Genomic DNA, 22540 nt, shown 5'->3' with positions numbered 1-22540 from the left:
TAGCTGACAGCGTGTATATTCAAGGTAAATATCTTTGAAATGAATGCCTTGACAAGCAAAAGTTTAGGTCGGGCACTAATATTGCAATCGAAAAAGCTAATTGTCAGGCACTCACACTGCAAATTTTCACAAAAATCCTGACAAACACAGGAACACTAACCTTGTTATTTAGCCTCAGGAGAGTTAATGCCACTGTCCTAGGTTATGTAGCAATTAAGTGGCAGGACCTGTGTTTGAGTCTACGCCTGTCTTCTGCCAAAGTTCTTTTCACTCGTTCTTCACAATGAACAAAAATTAAGTTTTGTCAAATATGAACATTTTCTATAAGAACAATTTCAAAAGTGAGCCCCACAACCATATTTATTGTACTGCTACCCTGTGTATTTAAGTAAATATGTGATAAATCTTTAAATGATATGACTAATTGGACTTTTTTTTTGGGGGGGGGTATTGCATGTTGTAGATGCAGCATTTCTTTTGTTTACATGGATCGGTTCTATATGCTCAGTGTTGAGGATTGCTTAGAAAACCAGAATACATCAGTGTATGGCCTCTGCTTTGTCCATTTGCACAACTGCAACTGTAGCTGTCTGCAAATATATGAAAGAAACATCTGTGAAATAGAAACTGAAGATTGTAAATCTGTGCCCTGCAAAAATGAAACAACCAGTATATATTTAAGTGGCTATTTCTTCTGCAAATGTCTCCCAGGATTTACAGGCAAGTATTTCTGAGAAATCACATTCCCTAGTGGAAAATGTTAATACATTTATTTAATATATCTCAAATGTATCTAATGATTGGGTATTGTAGCCTGCTTTTTCATTTAACAAAGTAAAAATATCTTCACTAAGACTAATAGGATTGTTTCTTTGGGCAGTTACATTGCTGACTACACAGCTTTGGCTCATGCAAATGAGGCTAAAAAGGCCAGGCTGAACCATAGAGAGCATGATATATATGTCAAAGGTCTGAGGAGAAAAACAGGCAACCTTAACCTCCCAATAATTTTGCCTAAACAGCGTCAGTATTGCCCTTCAACCTCTTTCTTGGCTGCCAAGCACACTGAGTGCTTAGATGAAAAATAAAACTTAATTTCAGTATTTTCCAGGTCAGTTTAATGCTCCATTAGTAAGATTAAAAAAACTCCATAAAACCACAAACATACTATATCCTCTGTAAAGTCATAGAAGATGATATTCACAGTGGCTATGTAGTAATAAGTCATCTTTTGATATAAGAATATCAAAAATTAAACATTCAAATTTATGTTACTTGAGATTTTATGCTTGGTCTTACATTAAAATGATTGTTAACAATAATTTCAAAACTTCCTTAATTGCTTTATAGAAAGCAGTATGGAGGCCACACAGAAGAAAATAATACTGTCACTTTTAAATTACACAAACTTTAAGTAAAATGATGAAAAAAAAGTTCTATGCAATCTGATATACCCTTTAATTAAGCAGACCCAACTCTAAATGTTATTTGGATTTCCATCTTAAAATGAAAATTATCTTTACCTATTTGATATTTAAAGTAATATCTTGAAGGTTTTGGAGGCAATTTAAAACAATAAGGTCCAAGAATAGAGGGGCAGTATTACTGGAATAAATGAATGGCCATTCAGATTATTTTTTTATTTTTTATTTTTTTTCTTTCAGATTATTTTTTAAATGAAAAGAATATTTGTGTGAATTCTGGTAAGCTTGCTAAAAAGTTTGTCCCATTACTTCACATTGCAAAAATGTTCTTAGTAAAAATAAAATAGCATAAAATGTACTAGTATTATTGAAACATAAGTATCTGCCTAAGGGAAAAAAGTACATATAGACACCTGTTTTGTAAATGTAGGATATCCTCCAAAATTCAGTGAAAATATAATATTAACCATGAACTGTACATAAAATGGAATAAAGAATGGAATTTAAGTCTTCCTAAAACCATGACTAAGAGAAAATGTCCTCTGATATCTGTGTTTGTATGTACATATGTATATGTGCACACATAATCAGCACACTATCATTTTATATATCAAGATTGTATACTGGCTATAAATTATATGACCATTAAATATCATACATACACTAGATAGTTCAACCACGTGGTGTAGTACTTACCATTGATATATAGTAGAAAATTGATATGACTCACTTTTCAGCTGGGAGTAAAAAATTAAACCCAATTTATGATTTACAAAGGATTTATTAGGAAGGCCTATATCTTCTATGAGGTCTCTTTCTACAGAATTGTAAAGAACTCTGTGGGTTTCCTCATATCTAAATAATCAGTCTAGTTTTAAGTTCTTCATGCAGTGAAATGTGAAGAAACTCATCAGTCTAAATTTTCTGAAGGGTGCAGAAATAATCCCACTGAAAGCAAAAATATTTTGGGAGCAATTTAAAATCAATGCTCCTTTTCTTCTCCACTCTTTCCTCTGTCTGGTCTCTGCCTATGTCATCAGTTCTCTCTCCCTTCATCTGGATTCTTCTTCTATCCAGTGTCTCTTCTTCTACCTAATTTCTTTTCCCTTTATTTTTTATTTATCTTTTCCCTTTGCATCTGGTTTCTACTTCTCTTTTCCCCTTAACCTAGTTTTATCACCTCCATCTATGAACTCGTGTGTTTCCTATAACATCAAAAAGGTGTTACCATACCATCTATATAAAGTGTAATTACTTCTTTTTTTAATCCTATCATCTTTTGTGGAAATTTTAGCCTTATATGCAAACTTCTAGGTTAAATGTTATCCCTGTATATTTATCCCAGGAGATCACAATTTTAATGGTCATGAGAATCACCTGGAGATCTTGTTAAAGCTCAAGAGTGTCAGCCCTACCTCAGGTGTTTCTCATTCAGGAATTCTAGGGCTCAGTAGATCTGGGTGATGCTGATGCTGCTCATCATGAACCACATTTAACCACTCTTCTAACTCATTATTCATGAGGAAGGTGTGTATGGATATGAAAATGTAAAGTTGAAAATGTAAAATTCAACTTCCAGTGTGGACGGTCATTCGGCACAGCATGAGGAACCCATCTAGTCTAATCTCTTAGTGACCACTAACTCCTGGAGTAAGGTGATAGATACCATCATATGATAAGGCCATATACTTGCATAGATCTTAAATGGTTTAAATTTAATTCCAGTGCTATTATCTGAAGTTCTCCAGAACTGGGAAAATCTGGGAGTGGGGGCACCTGGGTGGCTCAGTCAGTTGAGTGGCCACCTTCAGTTCAGGTCATGATCCTGGAGTCCTGAGATGGAGCCTGGAGCCCCATGTTTATCAGGGCTCCCTGCTCAGTGAGGAGTCTGCTTCTCCCTCCCCCTCTGCTCCTGCTCTCTCAAATAAATGAATACAATCTTTAAAAAAAATAAAATAAATGAATACAATCTTTAAAAAAAATAAAATAAATGAATACAATCTTTAAAAAAAAATAAAATCTGGGAGTAATTCCAGTGGATTTTTAAGGCAATAGCCTTTTTGCAATTCTCTTGTTATTTGTACCTATGATATTTTAGTGATAGAATCATAATTTATTTTTTTAATTTTTTTCCTTGTCAGTTTGAGACTTTCGACTTTGCTGGTTTCTAAAATGTTTTTTTTTTAATTTTTATTTATTTATGATAGTCACACACAGAGAGAGAGAGAGAGGCAGAGACATAGGCAGAGGGAGAAGCAGGCTCCATGCACCAGGAGCCTGACATGGGATTCGATCCCGGGTCTCCAGGATTGTGCCCTGGGCCAAAGGCAGGTGCCAAACTGCTGAGCCACCCAGGGATCCCGTCTAAAATGTTTTATAGTCAAAATAAGATCTCTAAGCTAATATGATAAATTCTTATATGGAATTATCTTTGTCTTTATTTCAAATATTTTGGGTGTCTCCTGCTTTTGACTTAAGTAACCAAATTCTTCTTTTCTGCCTCTTATAGTTGTCTTGGTAACAGGGAGAGTCTAGGTAGCTCTTTGTTTAGGAGGAGGATCCAAGTTGTCCTATACAATTAGGCCTAGCTTTTCCATGTTTAAAATGGCCCTGAGCTAAGCCTCCTTGATAGCCTGCCTTCTTTTCAACTGATTTACATAGTAAGGGCCCTTATCTTAAAAGCAAACTCCTTCTCTACTATAGTCTTATATACTGCAAATTTGACTTCCACGGCTCTGTGGTTCTCTACCCTCCCAGATGACAATGTTCTTTTCTTTTTAAAGTCTTAGTTACCTTGGCAATAGAAACATTTTCAAATCCTGTGCATTTTTTACACACCTCCTTTACTTCTGTTAATTCCTATTCCTGTAGAAATTCAAGAGTGTGTTTCAACCAAATTTGTGCTTCAGCTGGAACCCGGGTTCCTTTATATACTCTCAATTATTGATGCCTGACTGTCAATGTCTTAATATACTAGCTTATTTCTCAGATGGCAGGCCCAGTTTGAGGTAGTATGAGTATATGCATACCTTAGTACTTCTGTGAGTCTGTTCTTTTTGACAGAGCACATTGAGGTCCATGGAAAGCCTACTTCATTCCTAATTGTTTTTCTGATAAACCTGGAACTGACAGAAGAAAGTCAAAGAATTTTATGAATCCATTTTCCCTAATCGAGTCATGCATATTTTATTTTGATTCTCCTCAAAGCATTCTCTCTCTCTCTCTCTCCTCCGAAAGCATTCTAAAAGTCCCTAAAGGACAGAAATAAAAGATATTATACAAAGAGAAACACTCTGGGCACACTCCTACTTCTATAGTCAGGAAAGCTAAGTCCCTGGTGTTTGGTGTCTATCACACATTTACTTGAGTGATCGCTTAGACTATCCCATCCACTCAAGAACTGAACTATTTTACACTGTGTGTTAAAAACTGACACCATTGGCTGGATTTACCAAAACGTACTTCCGCCCTTGTCTCTCTACTTTGTCTCTCTACTTTGAATAGAGGCTGAATTAATTTGGCCTTCATAATCATCAATTCTGTTATGACATCACAAATATTCTTACAGAAAATAAATTTACAGAGTATTTCATTTTGTATTGTGATCATTTCAAAGCACACAAATATCAACCTCAATTTTATATATTATGTAGTCGATTTTTATTTCATATATATTTTCTTATTTAATATATAACTGAGAGGAAGAATTAGGAGCTATTATATAAGCCTGGTGCTTATATTCATGATTTTCTCTAAATTTCACTGTGACAGTATAAGTCCTTCTCCAAAGAGATGTTTCATGTTTGTTTGAATTTAGTCACTGAGGTTGTGTCTTAAATTCACTATTCCTTTTTTCATGTATATCCCCAAGCCAGCATGTTCAGGCTTTCATTGGAGCTGCATACACATCCTCTCTTCATAAAAGCTCCATCACCTTTTGTGTATGCCCAGAGCTTTTGAGACATATTATAGGATCATGTCAAACTCAGCATCATATTCAACCATATTGGATTATTTTTTAAACCATGTTAGATCTTTAGCCAGGACAGATCTATAATCAAGGGAGGGACAGGGTCTCACAGCTTCAGTATATTGTGAATTTGGCTTCTCACAGAAATGGGCCTGGTTTCTCCAGCAACATAACATAATTCTTTTAGTAAACCCAAAAGACATATCACCAGGGATGTGATTTGTCTCTAGTACAGACATATGGGCCATTCTGCAACATAGAACAATCATCCCTAAATTCCCAGAGGTGAGCTTCAGAAATGCTTTTTCTTTTTGTCTTTGTCAACTCCCTACTTATGTCATGGGAAAAAACAACCTCTATTATAGAAAATTAAAATTGGATTTCATGTGTATATATATTTGAATTATAAATTCTTTTACTTACATATAAATTATGAATATCACTGTATCAGCAAGATAGATATATGTTCTCACTTTAAAGAGCTTCAGAGTATTTGCTTAAATGAATGCACCAAACCTGAAATAGAATTGCTAGATCCAAGGAAATATATATGGATTTTTTATTTGATTGTTTTTGTTTTTGTTGTTTTGTACAACAGAGTTCTCCATCCATATTCACCAGCAGTGTGTAAATGAATGTACTTTCTTCTTACACATTCACAACACTAAGTATTAAATTTTATTTTTTTTTCCCAATGTGATATGTAAAATTGTATCCCATTTTGATTTTTACTTCCTGGAAAAATAAGTAGGGTTGAGTGTGTACAATGTGAAATTCTTTCATTTGGAATAATTTTATAGGTTCGTTCTTTCTTTTTTATTTTAAGCTCAATTAGCTAAAATAATGTATTATTAGTTTCAGAGGTTGAGGGTATTATGTAAGACTGATGTATCCTTTTTATCTAATTGAAAGTCTCTTATTTAGTTCTCGCAATTCTTTATAATTTAAAGGCAGTTTCACTTATTTCTAGAGAGAATTGTATTATCTGAAAATAAGAGTAGTTTTTCTCTCTTTTTTTAATTTCCTTATTTGGTCTTATGATAATATTAATACTATTTTATCACATTTTTGAGATTAAGTACAATACTAATGTTATAGTGGACATCATTTTCTTGTTCCTGAATTTCATGGGACTTTAGATTATGTTACCATTCTACATGGTGTTGGCATGATATTAAATAGATAATAAAGAAGGTGGAATCTTTCTATTTCTAATTTAAATATCTTAAGCATAGGAGCTGAAGTAATAACTTTGCATAATAGCCATTTAGTAGAGTAACATTTACTTTTATAATTTTTAAATACTTTTGAATATATACATGCACTCACAAATTGGTCTTTTGTTTTTAGAAGGTTTGTTTTCAGTCTTACACTTTTATGCTTATTTTTTACAAAGACAAGAAAAACATTCCTTTTTACCCTGAAATACTTAAAATAAAATGATTTGAAAGCATGCAAAAATCCCTTAGAATTTTTTAATAGTTAACAAGATAAATAGTACTCTTAGGAAGATTAGTTCTTATCAATTTCCATCAGTTTCCAGGGTTTTATTGAGTCAATTTACTAATTTATACGAGTTGATTTAATTAGTAATATTAATGGTTTCAAATTTCAATTGTCATATTCTAATAATTTTATCTGACAATGTTAATTTCTCAAATTTTTTCCGATTTTTAAAATATATAGATGTGTTGTCTGAGTTTTCTGATTAGCCAGAGTTTAATAAATTGTTATTTTCAAGGAACTTATTATAATTCTCAAGTTTTCAGATTTATATTTAGTATTTTATACATTTAACAATGGAATTCCTTTCTTTAGCTTTAGGAAACATCACAAGGTCTCGCTCTCTCTATTCTTTAATTTTTGTTTCTTTGTTAAACTTTAACTTATTTTGTATTTAAATTTTTATTTATTTATGATAGTCACAGAGAGAGAGAGAGAGGCAGAGACACAGGCAGAGGGAGAAGCAGGCTCCATGCACCGGGAGCCTGACGTGGGACTCGATCCCGGGTCTCCAGGATCGCGCCCTGGGCCAAAGGCAGGCGCTAAACCACTGCGCCACCCAGGGATCCCTTATTTTGTATTTAATGATGAACTTTTGAGCTACAGATTTTATTCTGGCTATTATTTTATCTGTATTTTAGAAATTTGATATATGGGTTTTTGTCTTTTTTTTTTTTTTTAATTTTCACTGCTTTCTAAGTAGACTTATTTCAGGCTTGATTTCCAGCTTTATGAATCAATATGGCATTTGAAGATAAGATTTCTAAGTTAGTTGGCAATTTTATGTATTCTTTAGTTATTAATTTCCAGGGTTACTGCATCATTAAAACAAAATAGGGTCATCAATAACTGCTTTTTGGTATATTTTTGCTTTTTATTTTAAAATCATAGAAAAATGAAAATTTTTTTTATGTTTCCTAATTGTAGAGGATTATTAGTGGCTACTGGGAGAATCAAGGGAAAGTTGCTGAGAAAAATCTCTACTCTCAGGGATTTTATAATTTGTTATAATTTATTGTAATTTGTTAGTGTGTGCATTGAGAGCAAAAGTAATTAATGTTGGGTTCATACTGGCTTAACATATAATAATTCTTTTAGAATAGTAGTTGGATATTAGAAATAACAATATGTGTTTAATTATTTAATTTTTTTTCCTATGGTTTACATATAAGATTGGGAAAATAATTTCGAGATTTTTTCAGAAAAAAGATTTTTAGGTACTACCTCAAGTGTAACATATTTGAATGTTTGAAGGTAGTGTTGAAGAACAAATATGTTTCAGCAATCTGTACAGCAGACTCCCACATGGTTTTGATGTGAATCCAAAATGTTGGATTCACTTCCCTATATGTTTTCACAGATATGAACATATACATACACATATATAAATGTGTATACATATGTATACATGCAGTATAAATAAGTTAGAGGCCCTTGCATCAATTGTTTCTTTAGTAATTTCCAAGTAGTTCTAAAATTTGCCTTTTTTTTAAATGTTATTTATTTATTCATGAGAGACAGAGAGCGCGCGCGCGCGAGAGAGAGAGAGAGAGAGAGGCAGATACAAGCAGAGGGAGAAGCAGGCTCCATGCAGAGAGCCTGATGTGGGACCGGATCCCAGGACTCCAGGATCACACTGGGCCAAAGGCTAAACCACTGAGCCACCCAGGGATCCCCTAAAATTTGACTTTTTAATTTGAGCTATGTTATATATCTCAAACTATGTTATGTTAAACCTATGTGAAGTGTTCCCAGAACTTCAGTTTATAATTCATACTTTCATAAAATAAACCTATTTTCCTATTTAAAACATATTTCAAGGACACTGTTTGATATTACCTTTGTCTTTATATTTTATTTAGAGATTTTAGTCCACTTATATATAATTTATATTTATATATAATTATTTTGTACTTGGGTTTAAATATATCTCTACAATATTTGTTTTACATTTGTTTCATTTGTTCTGTTACATTTTTTTCTCCCTTCTGTATTGTTTTGTATGGATGAAGTATTTTCTTATTCCATTTATTCCCCTACTAAGTTGATGTTTACATATACTTTTACTATTCTTAGATGCTCACCCTACAGATTACAATATTTTAATTAGTTTAGCATATTTTAATGTAATTTAGTACTTGTACCACATTCCAGAAAATGTGTAGGCTTTACACACTTTTACCACATTTAACCGTCCAAATACATGCATATTTTTGAATATGTTGTTTTGCATATACTTAAAACTGCACAAGACATTATTATTATCATTTATATAGACAGTATATATTTAGATTTACCTGCATTTTGCTCTTTTGTTGTTATTATCTCCTTCCTATGTCTCCAGGCTTCCAATGGCTTTCTCTTATCATGTGTATGATAATCACCAGTTAGCATAGGCTTTCAAGCATTTCTGCTGTGATGAATTCTCCATTTTCTGTTTATCTGAATGTAATTTCCTTTCACACTTATACTTAAAAGATCTCTTATACTAAGATCAGTAAATGAGTTAAATGAATGAATGAACTGTGACTACCAATTAATGTCTTGGCAGTGATATATTTAAATATGTAAGTCTTTAAAAAATGCATAAGTCTTTAGTGATTGTATATATATACATACACACCCATGCATATACATATATGTGTATGTATGTATTTATCTGTCATCTATATGTCTGTCATGTGATATTGCTTGTCTTAGATCTTTTACTCCTCTTTATCTGTTCTTATATTTTATTTTATAATGCACATCATGGCACTGAAAATTTAGCAAAGGCTCAGGCAGCTAAGATACCAAATGTTTCACATGAATCATGCCACAACTTGAGCCAGGTCTTTACTTATAACATTCTCATAAGCAAGTTCGAGGTACATACTGATTATATTCTAAAGAACAGAAAATGGGTGTGAGATAAAAATATTTAACAAATTAAGACATTTAAATATCTTATGGTAATTATTCTGTCACAGAAATCTCCTTTAATTAAACAATTAATATACATTTAGTCTTGTTAATAATATACTGCTCTATTCCTATCTTGTCCACTTGAAATACTGCTGAAACCAAGGGAATTATGATGGGTATTATATTTATGTTTACATTGATCCTTAGGTTTTGAGCTTACTGAAGGCTCATCCAACCAAATAGAAGACAGGATCCATAGACACATATTTTAGAGAGAATATTAAAGAAAAGGCTGTGGGAAAGAGGATGGTTATTCTTTAATCTGGAAGATTCTTATTCTGTTCTTTTGGAGTTATATTTAAACTTCTTCAAAAATAGAGAAAAAAACATAATATACAGAACTTTTAAAATGGCAAATGAATTGCAGCCTCACAGAAAGTAGTGTCTGTCATTAGGATTAGATGGGAGCTTTTTAGCTTTAGTATAATACCTTTGCTTTCAGATTCCGCTTTCATTCTAAATTGTGGTTTCCCCTAAACTTATTAAAATGCAAACGCTGTGTAAAACAATGTTTGCATAATTATAAAATAATTTACTAAATGTTGCATTTCAGGAAGAAAAAGGTTATGTGCAGGAATTTAATTAGTGGTCTGGCAACACAAAATATTCGACATTGGTTCTAACTGTAAGTGCATCTGGGATTTTCTCCAAAAGAACTAGATTTCTAAAGGTCAAGCATTTATATTAAAGTCTTATAAAATAACCATCTTGTAATAAGGAAGATGAGCAGCTTTTCATCAGATAGTACAAATTAACTTCCCAAGCAAAATGACCCAATATATTCATCTTACACATGAGATATTTGTATTGATATATTTATCATTTATGCTGAGCTCATTTTTATCCAGTGGAGTATTCCAAAGCAAATGGCAGTAAAAATGCAAGCATGGATATCACCCACTCTGGGCCAAAGTAGCTAAATGAGAAATGATTTTTTGGTCCTGTTTCAACTATAGGCAATAATCTCTGTAAAACACTTTACTTCTCTTTTAGTCTTCCTGTTAAATAGGTTGACATTCTATCTTTCCTTGCCTGCTTGCCCCACGTGGTATGAGAAATATTGAATGGATCTTGAGTTTCCTGAGAGAAATTCAGTATATTAATAGAACGTAGTAATATTACTAGAGTATAAGGGTCCTTTAGCTGTTCCAGACTTTACTTAACTTTTTTTTCATTTTCCTATTGATGTTAAACAACCATCAATAAACAAGCTAACAAACCGGCAGTCATACAAACAACAAAAACAAAAACAAAAATGACAAAATCCCATTAGCTGCTTTTAATCGCATCAAATATCAAAAAGCCCAGGGCCACAAATAATTTAAATCGCAATGCTACCTACTATATATAAATATCAGCATGTTAGTAATAACTTACTTTGATATTTTCTTTTCATTCAAAGCATTTTTAGTTCTTTCAAAGAAAGAATTACTACCACTCACTAGATAAAATTTTTTTAACTTAGTGAATCTTAAGCTCATGGATATAAAATTTTATCAGTATTGAAGACATCATAGTTAAGTTTTGAAGATATATGTATATTTCCGTGGGTTTCTAGGTCCTAATTTTTAATTCGAAAGATGTGGAAATTCTGACTTGGTGTCAATAATTAGTCAACAATTTTGCCTGTGGGATTACAGAATATAATCTTTGAAGGACTAATGGAATGAAACGGAGTTTTTTAAAAGCCTCATGAAATTCAAGGCACCCGAAACAAGAAATGGCAAATGACAGCAGGATATGTCTATATTTGGCAGAGATTGAGATAATGTATAAAGGCTAGATTGTTAATTTGAAAGTATGAGACATGTATACTGTATAATAATTTTAATTGTTAAGCAATTGAGCAATAATGGAATGAGAGGAAATAAAAACAGAGATAGAAATAAACACATTTTATTATATAAAGGTATAGGTATGGAAATAACATTGTTCCAAGTAGAATTAATTTACTGGCTGTAAAATCTAACTTGATATTTCTGTGTTTATAATATCCAACAGGCATAATGAAGAAATAGTTGGGGAGAATATTTGGGTAATTAGATCAGAATTTCCTTTTCATTCCCTTGTTGTTTGACTATCCTAGGAAATATTCTTTGCTAGCCAAGGCATGATTAAAACCTCATGATGGGTAGAGACCAAAATAGTCCATGACATCATCATCCAGAATATTGATATGGATGTGTTAAGTTCCAACAAAGCTAGGGAATTTTTCTTCCTGACTTTTCTGCATACTGTTATAGGTAAAATTATGTAGTTCTCAAATTCCATTCTCTTTCTATTAGGAATTGAATTACTTATGCACTCACAATTCAATTTGATATGCCAGTAATATTTGTATGTTTATGGAATTTCCTATTATCTAATAATTTTTCTGTCCATAGGCATTATATAATTTTTAATACTTTTGTACTTTTCTAATTTCTTTGAAAATTTCATTCTGCTGCTACTTTATATAAACAAGCTTCCAAGTGCTACTAAAGGAAAGTACCTCTCCAGAATGATCATTTTTATGAATAGAAGATAACATGGATTTTCTTGCTGTCAGAGCATTTCTTAAGAGATTTCTAATCTGCACAGGCTTCAAAAATGCTGAGTAAATCTAAAAAGTATTATAAAATAGCAGCCAAAAATGTAACAGAGGAAAAAATGTTTTTTGTTTTTTTTTTTGTGTGTGTGTTCCTCAAAAATTGATGGGACTTCTCTATCTTCTGTTATTTTGGTTATAACTTAAAGATAATCCTGGACTGGCCTCACAAATATGAAAATGATGTTTTTAAATTTAATTTCTGTGAGAAATAAAAGTGGACAAACTAGTCACAGTACAAATAGCAATAAAATGATTGCAAAGTTATATTTCAGAGACTTAAGCCATAAAATGTATAGGAAAATGGCACAGACATTAAATCAGTTTTCCAATTATCCATTTCTTATTTTAAAATTTAATATACAGATTGCTATTTTTAGAAAAGATATCTAAGGATCTACAATACCTTTCAAACTACCATTATATTTAGTGGTTATATAGAAATGTTGAGTTTCAAAATTTGTTGGTTTTTTTTTAAAGATTTTATTTATTTTTTCATTAGAAAGAGGCAGAGACATAGGCAAAAGGAGAAGCAGGCTCCCTTTTGGGAGCCTGACATGGGACCTGATCCCATGATGCCAGAATCATGCCCAAAGCAGAAGCTCAACCACTGAGCCACCCAGATGTCCCTCAAAATTTGTTTTTAAAACATTTTCTTTCAAGGGAGCAGTACGTTAATATTAGTGAGACCTTTAAACAGGGGGAGAAAGTAAGGTTACTCCAGGCAGAGGGAGCCTGGACTGGGACTCAATCCCTGTACTGGGATCACGCCCTGAGCCAAAGGCAAACACTCAACCGCTGAGCCACCCAGGCATCCCTCGTTTGGGAATTCAAATCCTAGAACTCATCATCTTCTTTACTTTGTCCTGTGATGTTAAGAACAGGCAGTCAGTGTCATTATATTCATTAGTTTAAGCAAAATATTTGAAAGTACTATATACATTTTCACCCAGATCCTTACTTCTTACAAGTGCTTGATGAGAAGGATCCAGCAGTAAAATTGTGTATGTCTATTGCCAGATCACATCATAGACTATCTTTACTCTCTTTATTACTGGAAATAAAGTCATTGGTATCTTTAAAACTAATCAGATTAGAAAGCCAATTTCAGATATCCCAGTACAAATTAAGAAAACTCATCCTTACATTCTGTTTTGCTAGAATCACTTCCAATACCAAATATCTGTATTGGTCAAAATCCTCTAGAGAAACAATCTGAATCTGTCTGTCTATCTATCTATCTGTATCTGTATATATCTTCATATCCATATATATGCATGTATATCTATCCATATCTCTATATATATTTGTATTTGTTGATCGATTATAAGGAATTGGCTCACATGATTATGGTGGCTGACTGTTCCCACAACCTGCAGTAAGAATTTGTTCAGATAATGCATTAATATATTATACATTAATGTACTAAACATCTTGACTTCATAATGAATAAATCTAAAATTGACCTCAGAGATTAAAAAAAAAAAAAAAAAGTAGAGTCAGAATCCAAAATGTCTTGACATGGAAAGTTATGGCTGTGTAAGAAAAACTCTTTTTATGGACAGATGTAACACATTCACATGAGCTATCTAAAATTCCAACATATTGGGCAGCCCGGGTGGCTCAGCGGGTTAGTGCCACCTAAGCCCAGGGCGTGATCCTGGAGACCTGGGATCCAGTCTCACATCTGGCTCCCTGCATGGAGCCTGCTTCTCTTTCTGCCTGTGTCTCTGCCTCTTTCTCCTTCTCTCTCTCTCGAATAAATAAAAATCTTTTAAAAAAATTCCAACATATGCATTACATTAGATTGGGTTTATATAACCTACCATAAGCATATGTACATAAAGTGTGTGGAGGGGAGTAATTTTAGCACAGCATCCTATCAGGGCTGGTAATGGTTTTATTGTAATCTGCTAGGACCATATATCCAACTTGAAGCTTAGATATAGGAAAGGAGAATCTACTCTGTAAGATTTAAGTAGGGAAAGATTTTATTAAACAATATTAGATATAGCACATAGTCTCATGAGGGCTAGAAGTCAGTCTATAGCTCTACAGACAAGAATCATGTCCCACCACACCATAGGAGCTGGAGAAACTCAAAAACACAGCCTGAAAAAAATAAACAGAAACAAACAAGAGATCAATCCTGTAAAACTCAAGATTGGATGCTACCCGTTCTGTCAGTGTTTGTTGAAAATTATAGAAACAAACATATCTGCCTGGCTGCCTGATGCTTGTATGAACATTGTGTCTTCCTTATGTACAGATGCCTCCTCTAGTTGCTCACTTCTGAATCCTATCAGAATTAAGTGTTGCTCACTTAGACATCTAATTGATAGAACTGGAGTCATTTGCATATATCCAACTACAGGGCACTCTAAACATGTATTTTTGTTTGTTCTTAAGCTCTACTTTGGGAAGCAGGACGTATAACGTGGGTGATTATAAAATGTAGGGAGTATGTTCAAAGACATGAAGGACAAAGATTGACTAGAGACTATTCTGAATTATTGAGTAGGATCTGGTTGCTGTGTTTTAGAGCTAATACTGGCCCACAATGCTTATGGAGTCAGGATGGAATGAACAGGGTGATGAAAGGCTGAATAATGACTAAGGGGATTTAATTGGAGATGACATCTGCCTTCATATTTTTTTAGTTTTTAAGATATTAGTAATATAAATCATTAAGTGACTGATTATAAATCCTGAAGCCAGAACGATGATACAGTTTATTGAGCTGATTTCGTTTTTTGATATTTTTGTAATTAAGCTGACCATTAATAAACTATTATAAATATAAGATAAAATTATATAAAGGGATTTTTTAAAGTGATTTTGATATCTTCTGAAAACTTGACATTGAAGATGCCACATGCTATGTTATAGAAAAAGTTCACTCTGAGTTTAATTCCACCAATTTCTCTACTCAGATAAATAATGTTCTGACTCTTCCTAAAGAATGAGAATACATATTCCCCTTATCCTTCCTAGTCACACTTAGTCTCCAGGAAGTTACATGTTAGATGTTTGTTTCCATTCTCAATAACTGTCCTAACTTGGGCTTGTATACTTTCATGAACATTTCCATTCTCTTTCCTATGTTCAGAGCATTGCCTTTGGGAATATCTCCTGTCTTTTGTCAGTGGCCTTATTTTTTATTATTCTTTTATTGTAAGCTTTCTCAAGTTTTGGAAGAGTAGAGGAAATTGGAGGATATAAATTATACATAAATAGCATAAATGTTAGATGTTTTCCTACCCTAAATAGAATATTTAAATACATATTTATTCACAGTCTTTTCCAAATCTGTAAATAATCCATCATTTTTATTATGCAATCTACACCCAAAACCATGATTTATCTAGTAAAATTTATCTTTTTTAATAATTTGGTAGGACTCAAATATATTAAATGGGCAGAATCAACCTTTGTTACTTATTTCCAATCTATTTCACACACTTATTTGCAAAGATTCTCTCATGCTTATTTATTTTTTTCTCATGCTTATTTCTAACACCAGTAGGTGCTTCCATAGGTATTTATTTCAAAAATTGTAATATATTAACCATTGTTGAACTTCTGCAGAATAAATAATACTTGCCATTTATGAATATGCAAGATATCATTCCTGAATATAATAGCCTATTATAATAGTCAATAGCTTCAGTAGGCTCTGGTAAATAGGTTCAAAAAATTTCATGCTAGATATATCAAAATCTGGGAAAACCTAGTTCTATTTTAATCTTGAGATTTGAGTGTGCATGATCCATTGGAGACAAAGAATAGAAGAAGAATGCAGATTAAAATTTGCTTTTTCTTTTAAGTAGAACATTCTAAATCATTGTGGAAATGTAGTTTCAATTCTGTAATCTGCCTAATGTTCCTACTTTCTTCTCAGTACTTCTACCATTAACCATCCTGAACGGCTTCTTTTCTGTTGATCAGTGCTTTTTTATTTATATCTATTTCCTTCTCCTTAATTTAATTTTAAATCTCTCTCACACACACACATGCACATACATACATACAGTGCTCATTGCTTCATATTCTATTTTTAGATTAAAGTTATATTCCTGTTTATAAATCCACTACTGGCTACTTTTGTTATACAGAAAACACATTTTTATTTATCCAATCTTCATAAAAATAATGGATTAACTTTTGATCTCTCACATGCTAATTATAATACAAATCTGTAAGACTATTTTTAAGTGACTTTTTTGTGGCTGTTTATTGTTATGGAATATTGAAAGAGCTCTTTCTATAAGTAAACGGTTCTTATGCTTTATCATATTAACTCATTGAATCTTGTTTCTGAAATCATACTTTCATTTGTATGATCAGTACACAGTATTTGATTTCTGATTTCTTACTGTTTAAAATTTGTTCCCACCCATTACAAAACCAAATTATCTCCTTTGTATCTGCTTTGATTATTTAATATTTCTTTCCATTTGAGTACAGGCCCAAGAGATATAAAATGGATTTAGAATAATATAGTATCAATAATTAATGTGATGGCTTTGTGAGAACAACATGATTATGGACATAAAGGATGCTTTTCAAATAGGTACAACTACTTCATCATCTTTAAAAATGGAAGCCCCATTAAAATCTTTTAAAGGCAGGTTGCCTGGATGGCTCAGTGGTTGACCATCTTCCTTCGACTCAGACTGTGATCCTGATCAAGTTCTGCAAAATAACCTTTTCAGCCTCCTCAAAGGAAGCCTACTTCTCCCTCTGCCTATGTCTCTGCCTCTCTTTCTCAGTGTCTCTTGTGAATAAATAAATAAAATCTTAAAAAAAATATATATCTTAAAGGCATTCTTTAAATTTAACAACAGCTACATTTATCTTAAATGTACCTAAATATTGCATCTCAAACACAACATATACCTTTAAATCGATGTGGATTGTGGCATTTCATCTGACCCTGAAAAAGTAACATGTGAAGACATTTATATGAAGTACAGAACTATGTGTAGAATTCAAAACTGCTCTTGCCTTCTCCAAATGGTAATTACATCTTATGTATTCTAGCTCTCAAGTAACAAGTAATAAGATGTCATTTTCTAAGTGAGTAAGTTAGTGTGTTTCTAGTTTGAGATAGGTCACTGAATGTTATATAGGACTCATCTTTTCAGCAGAGAATATATTAAGTAATACATTCATTCAGCAGTTGATTAATTCATTTTCTAATCATTCCATTTGATTATTAAATACATTTTTGACACCATATGACATGTAATATATTGAGAAAATAATTAGGAATAAGTTGAAGATAGCCAATAATATCAGTATTCTGTGGTTGCAAGTAACCCAAATCTCTCTTGGCTAATTTAAGTACAGTTACATTGCCAGGCAGATAGAATAAGCTCTCAGAATTAAGAGAAAGTCTTAGAAAAGATACATGAGTACTATTTAGAACTAAATCAAGTATAGAATATTTTTTTAAAGATTGTATGTATTCATTCATGAAAGACATAGAGAGAGAAAGGCAGAGACATACGCAGAGGGAGAAGCAGGCTCCATGCAGGAAGCCCGATGTGGAATTCCATCCTGGGACTCCAGGATCATGCCCTGAGCCAAAGGCAGAAAGAAGCTCAACTGCTGAGCCACCCAGGCATCCTATTTATTTATTTATTTATTTATTTATTTATTTATTTATTTATTTTAAGATTTTATTTACAAGTACAGAAATTTAAGGACTTAAAGCACTTTTATACTGAGAAAATGACCTCTTCATATTTCTATATAGACAGATGATATATATTAATATTTTATCTCTCATTATATGAGTATTAAATATAGTATGTCTGTGTGAAAAACATTTTGTTAATCGCTATGCAAACCATAAATGAGTTTATGATTACTTTAAAGGTAACATATCAGCCTTTTATTATACACTTAAGGAAGTCCTTTTAGAATGCTCTGGATATTTGCTACCTAAGCATTCAGTTTCAGATGCATGGTGAGCACAGAGACATCATGCAGCTAAGGTCTCTGTTTTGTTATTTTGTGCTCACTATATATATATATATATATATATATATATATATATATAATCGTTTCAAAGTGCAGAAACTTAAAAAATAACCATTAACTAAATTTTAATTATTTCATTCTACACTATAGCAGTAGGTGATGTGTAGTATAAGTTAACAGAACCTGAATTATATAAATAACCTTTTCTGCTCTTAAAATGATCCTAATGCATTTTGAAATGTTGTTGTTCTCTCTTCTTTAAGGATCAGTGAAGTGCAAAGTTCTTCAAGTAAATTTACTCCAAAGAGTGATTATAGTACTTGGTAACTCTGAGACCTAGATTCAGTAAAAGCTTTCAGGTTTCAGGTAATAGAAAATAAATAGAAATGTAATATTTGGGAAAATGGATTAATAGGTAAAAGAACAAATAATATGATTTGATAAAATAAAGGTACTGGCCCTTTTCTGAAAAGTCTTCATAGGAAAATAATTCTATAGAAGCCCTAGTTTAGCTTTTTCTTTCCTTACTTTTGTACTTGGGTCCTTTTGTGTGTGTGTGTGTGTGTGTGTGTGTGTGTGTGTGTTTATCCATAGTTATTAAAAGTATTTTTAGAGAATGCATAACAAAAGATTTCTCCCTTACTGTGAGTATCACGTGGCATACAAATAATCTTAAGCATGCATTGTGTACTTTAGAAATATTTATGATATATTAAATAGGCAAAATATGAAAATTAATCCACAAATACAAATAATAAATACCACATGGAGCAGTGATGTTATGCTAATGGAGTTCAAACAGAGACAATTTTTAATGATAAAGGAGTGAAAGCATTATGGAGGAATCCCCATTTTGGTGAGGATTTGAAACATCGTTAAGCCCCAGAAGCAATTAAATAGGAAGGAAAAAATAAATCAGGAAAATCAAACAACAGACACAAGAGCCGTTGTGTGGTAGTGGATAAGTAGAGCAAATATTTGGGGATCTGCAGGTAGATCTTTGGAACTGAGTAACTAATAGACATCCTCTTATCCCACCTCACTTAACTTTATACGTGAGCAACAGAGATCCTGTGAGCTGTCCAAGGTCAGTCTCTTCACAAGACAGACCTGGAATGCCACCTGGTTATCTCAGTTCTAACCTAACATTGATTTTCCTACACTTTTCATCAAATTTTAAAGCACAGAAAGATTAGTGGGAGAAAATTCTCACTAATGGTAGTTAAAAATAGAAGTTATGTTGAATGTTAAATTCCATGCAAAGACCAATCTTTCTTACTGATCAATCATATAGAGCCAATGAAATATTTGAAAACCAAGCATTTTGGCTTTGTGTGTCACTTTCTAAACAGTAAAAAATATCATTTCATTTTTTAGTACTGTTTTATATTTCAATTCTTTTGTGGCCATTTTACTATCTAAATTTACAATCAAGTACAAAGCGCATCAACCATTTTTTAAAAATTTATTGAATCTATCTCTCAGGATAGAATATTTTATGCTGTGCTACACAAAGACTCCAAAGATTAACACCACAGACGTTTAGTTCTCACTCATCAGAAAATATACTGCAAAGCTCTGAGGCAGCTTTCCCCTACTTAATGGTTCAGTATTCCCAGCTGCTTCTATGTATTGCACCTCCATTTATAACTACCAGTGAGGAAGAGGAGGGCAGGGGTCAAGCAATGACTCTTAAATGCTTCTATCCTGATATGGAGCACAACATTGCCCCTCACTTTTCCTTGATTAAAGAAAATCTCAAATGGCTTCACCTTACTTTAAGGGGTAAATGTATGGAAGGAGAGAAACAAATAAGGCATCAATACCTGTCACCTATAATTTGTTTTAAAATTGTGTATACAGATATATTTATATTATTCTAATCACTTTTAATCATCTTGCATAGATGTGTGATGCCAGTTATCAGGTACACAGAACATCATAAAAATTGATTATTTCTATTTTCCTCTCCAGTTTGCATTTCTCCATGCAGGATTTTTCTACTTCTATTCATTTCTGTTTCTCTAAAATTTTTTGAGAAAAAGGCTCATTTTATTATTTTTTAAAGATTTTATTTATTTTAGAGAGAGCGAGCAAGAGTGGTGGGAGGAGTAGAGGGGGAGATAAAATCTCAAGCAGATGCCATGCTGACCACAGAGCCTGATGGGGGCAGGGGTTTCCATCTCATGACCCCAAAATTATGACCTGAGCCAAACTCAAGATTGGATGCCCAACCAACTGAGCCACCCAGGTACCCCCTTTTTCTTTCTTTTTGAAAAAAAAAAAAAGGTTTCTTTAAAGAATGTTTTCATAATTATATCATTGCACAAAAGTTTATTAATTTTAATTTCAAATGGCAAAAAAAATGCAGAATAACTATTCCTTTAAATTTTAGCCATAAGTATATGGTAGATTCAGGTTTTAAGAAACTGAGTATACATTTTCTTTTGTCTTGTACATGGGCACAGTTATATTAAGAATCATTTATCATATTCTGCCACAAAATGTCTCTGTAGTTACCAGGAGAATGAGACCATGTTACTTTTATAATATCTGATAAGAGTTTTATTAGTTTTTGACCTATACAAGAAAGACATTTTCACAAACTTTTAAACTGCTTATTGGTCAGTATACATATCTCCCTCCCCACCACCAATATCTTGTGACTTAGACTGTATTTAACACAAAACAGTTTTTCTCCTTTGAGATTAAAGGTAACTACACATGATAGAAATTGCAAATGTTCATTGTACCCAACTTTCCAAGAAACTTTTATTTCCACAAAAAGCAATGCAGATTTTCAGAAGAGGTTAAAACCTAGGAAAACTTAAAATTGTGGAAATTGAAGATTAAATGACTTTGAATTGAAAGTGGTAATTTTTCCTCCACTTTGTCAACTCTTCCTTGCTTTCAATCCATTCTATTATTTTTTCTCCTGTTAAATTCCAACTATTTTTCCTGCAACTTATTTAAAAGTGATATCCATAAGATGATAATAACTTTCAAGTTAAAAATGAAAAGCTATCATCACAGTGATTCTAGTCATTTATTTGCTCGGTACATTTTGAAAACTATGGGCACAGATTATTTAAAAATTTATAAATTAGTATACTTTGCTTTTCGAAAAATGAAAATAAAATGAAAACCATATTAATATCTTTATCAAAATGTGACTTTATGCTGTAAAAATTTTTTATTTCATCTTTGTCCTATTTCAAATGACCAGTGTCTTTGATTTCAGAAGGAAACAATATTTAAAGAAACAGGTTATTCTGCACGACACTAAGTATCCATTTAGATTAATAGCTGTATGTAACTCCCAACTATTTTTAATGGCAATAAATCGAGAGACTCTTTAAAATGTGAAAATTCTGACCTAACTTGTACCTTTCACTGCAGTCTTGTTTTGAAGGATGTTACAGAATAAATAATCCTTTCCACAATAACTCAGAAATCTAACACTTGTAGTTCCACTTCTACTAATTTCTCATTGTACTAAACTTTAAAAAAGATATTTAAAAGATAGGAATTGTTCTTATAATTAAAGTTCCGTTCTGTCCATCCAGCAGGCTTTCTTCATGTAGAGAGTTGTTAGATGTCATTTGGAACTGATTCAACTCCATCCTGCATAAATTAAATTCCTTGTTTGTTCGTATACCTTAACTGGGGATTTGTTAATAAGAGATAGAGGTGAAATGTTTATGGTCTGATTAAATATGTTTACTTACATCTATTTATTCCTCCAAATATTTCATTTGTTTACATTCAGGGCAACGAAGGGTTTATGTGTGCTTTATACATCTGTGTGTGCCTATGTGTGCACATGGGTATGTCTATGTGTTTTGTGGTGGATTGATTAGGAAGGAGCCATGCTCAACTACCCAAGGGATTTAAAAACGTTCTAAGAGATTAAAGTAAATCTATCCAAAGAAATGCTACCTCTGTATGTTTTAAAGGTTTTTCCCAGCAACACTTCTTAGAACTTTTGACATTCTTATGTGACTTCATAGATATAAAGAACTTTTAAGCTTCCTACCTTAAGATTTCTTTTAAATCCTTCTAATCTTTTCAATGAGATTAAGTGTTCTGAGAATTGACTCTGAG

The 22540-nt window shown here is 32.4% G+C and overlaps 1 protein-coding gene across 1 annotated transcript in view; it reads left to right on the top strand.

The window, feature by feature from the left end:
- The window catches only part of EYS (eyes shut homolog), a 1532152-nt gene that overhangs the window by 175230 nt on the left and 1334382 nt on the right, over positions 1-22540 (top strand). Inside the window, exon 9 of the mRNA XM_038554428.1 lies at positions 464-720. Coding sequence (XP_038410356.1) covers positions 464-720 — 257 coding nt within the window. The remainder of the gene's footprint in view (positions 1-463; positions 721-22540) is intronic.

Source organism: Canis lupus, chromosome 12, assembly GCF_011100685.1.
Source record: "Canis lupus familiaris isolate Mischka breed German Shepherd chromosome 12, alternate assembly UU_Cfam_GSD_1.0, whole genome shotgun sequence".
Classification (NCBI taxonomy): Eukaryota; Metazoa; Chordata; class Mammalia; order Carnivora; family Canidae; genus Canis; species Canis lupus.
The sequence above is the reverse complement of the archived record's forward strand: the minus strand, read 5'-3'. Positions and strand labels throughout refer to the sequence as shown.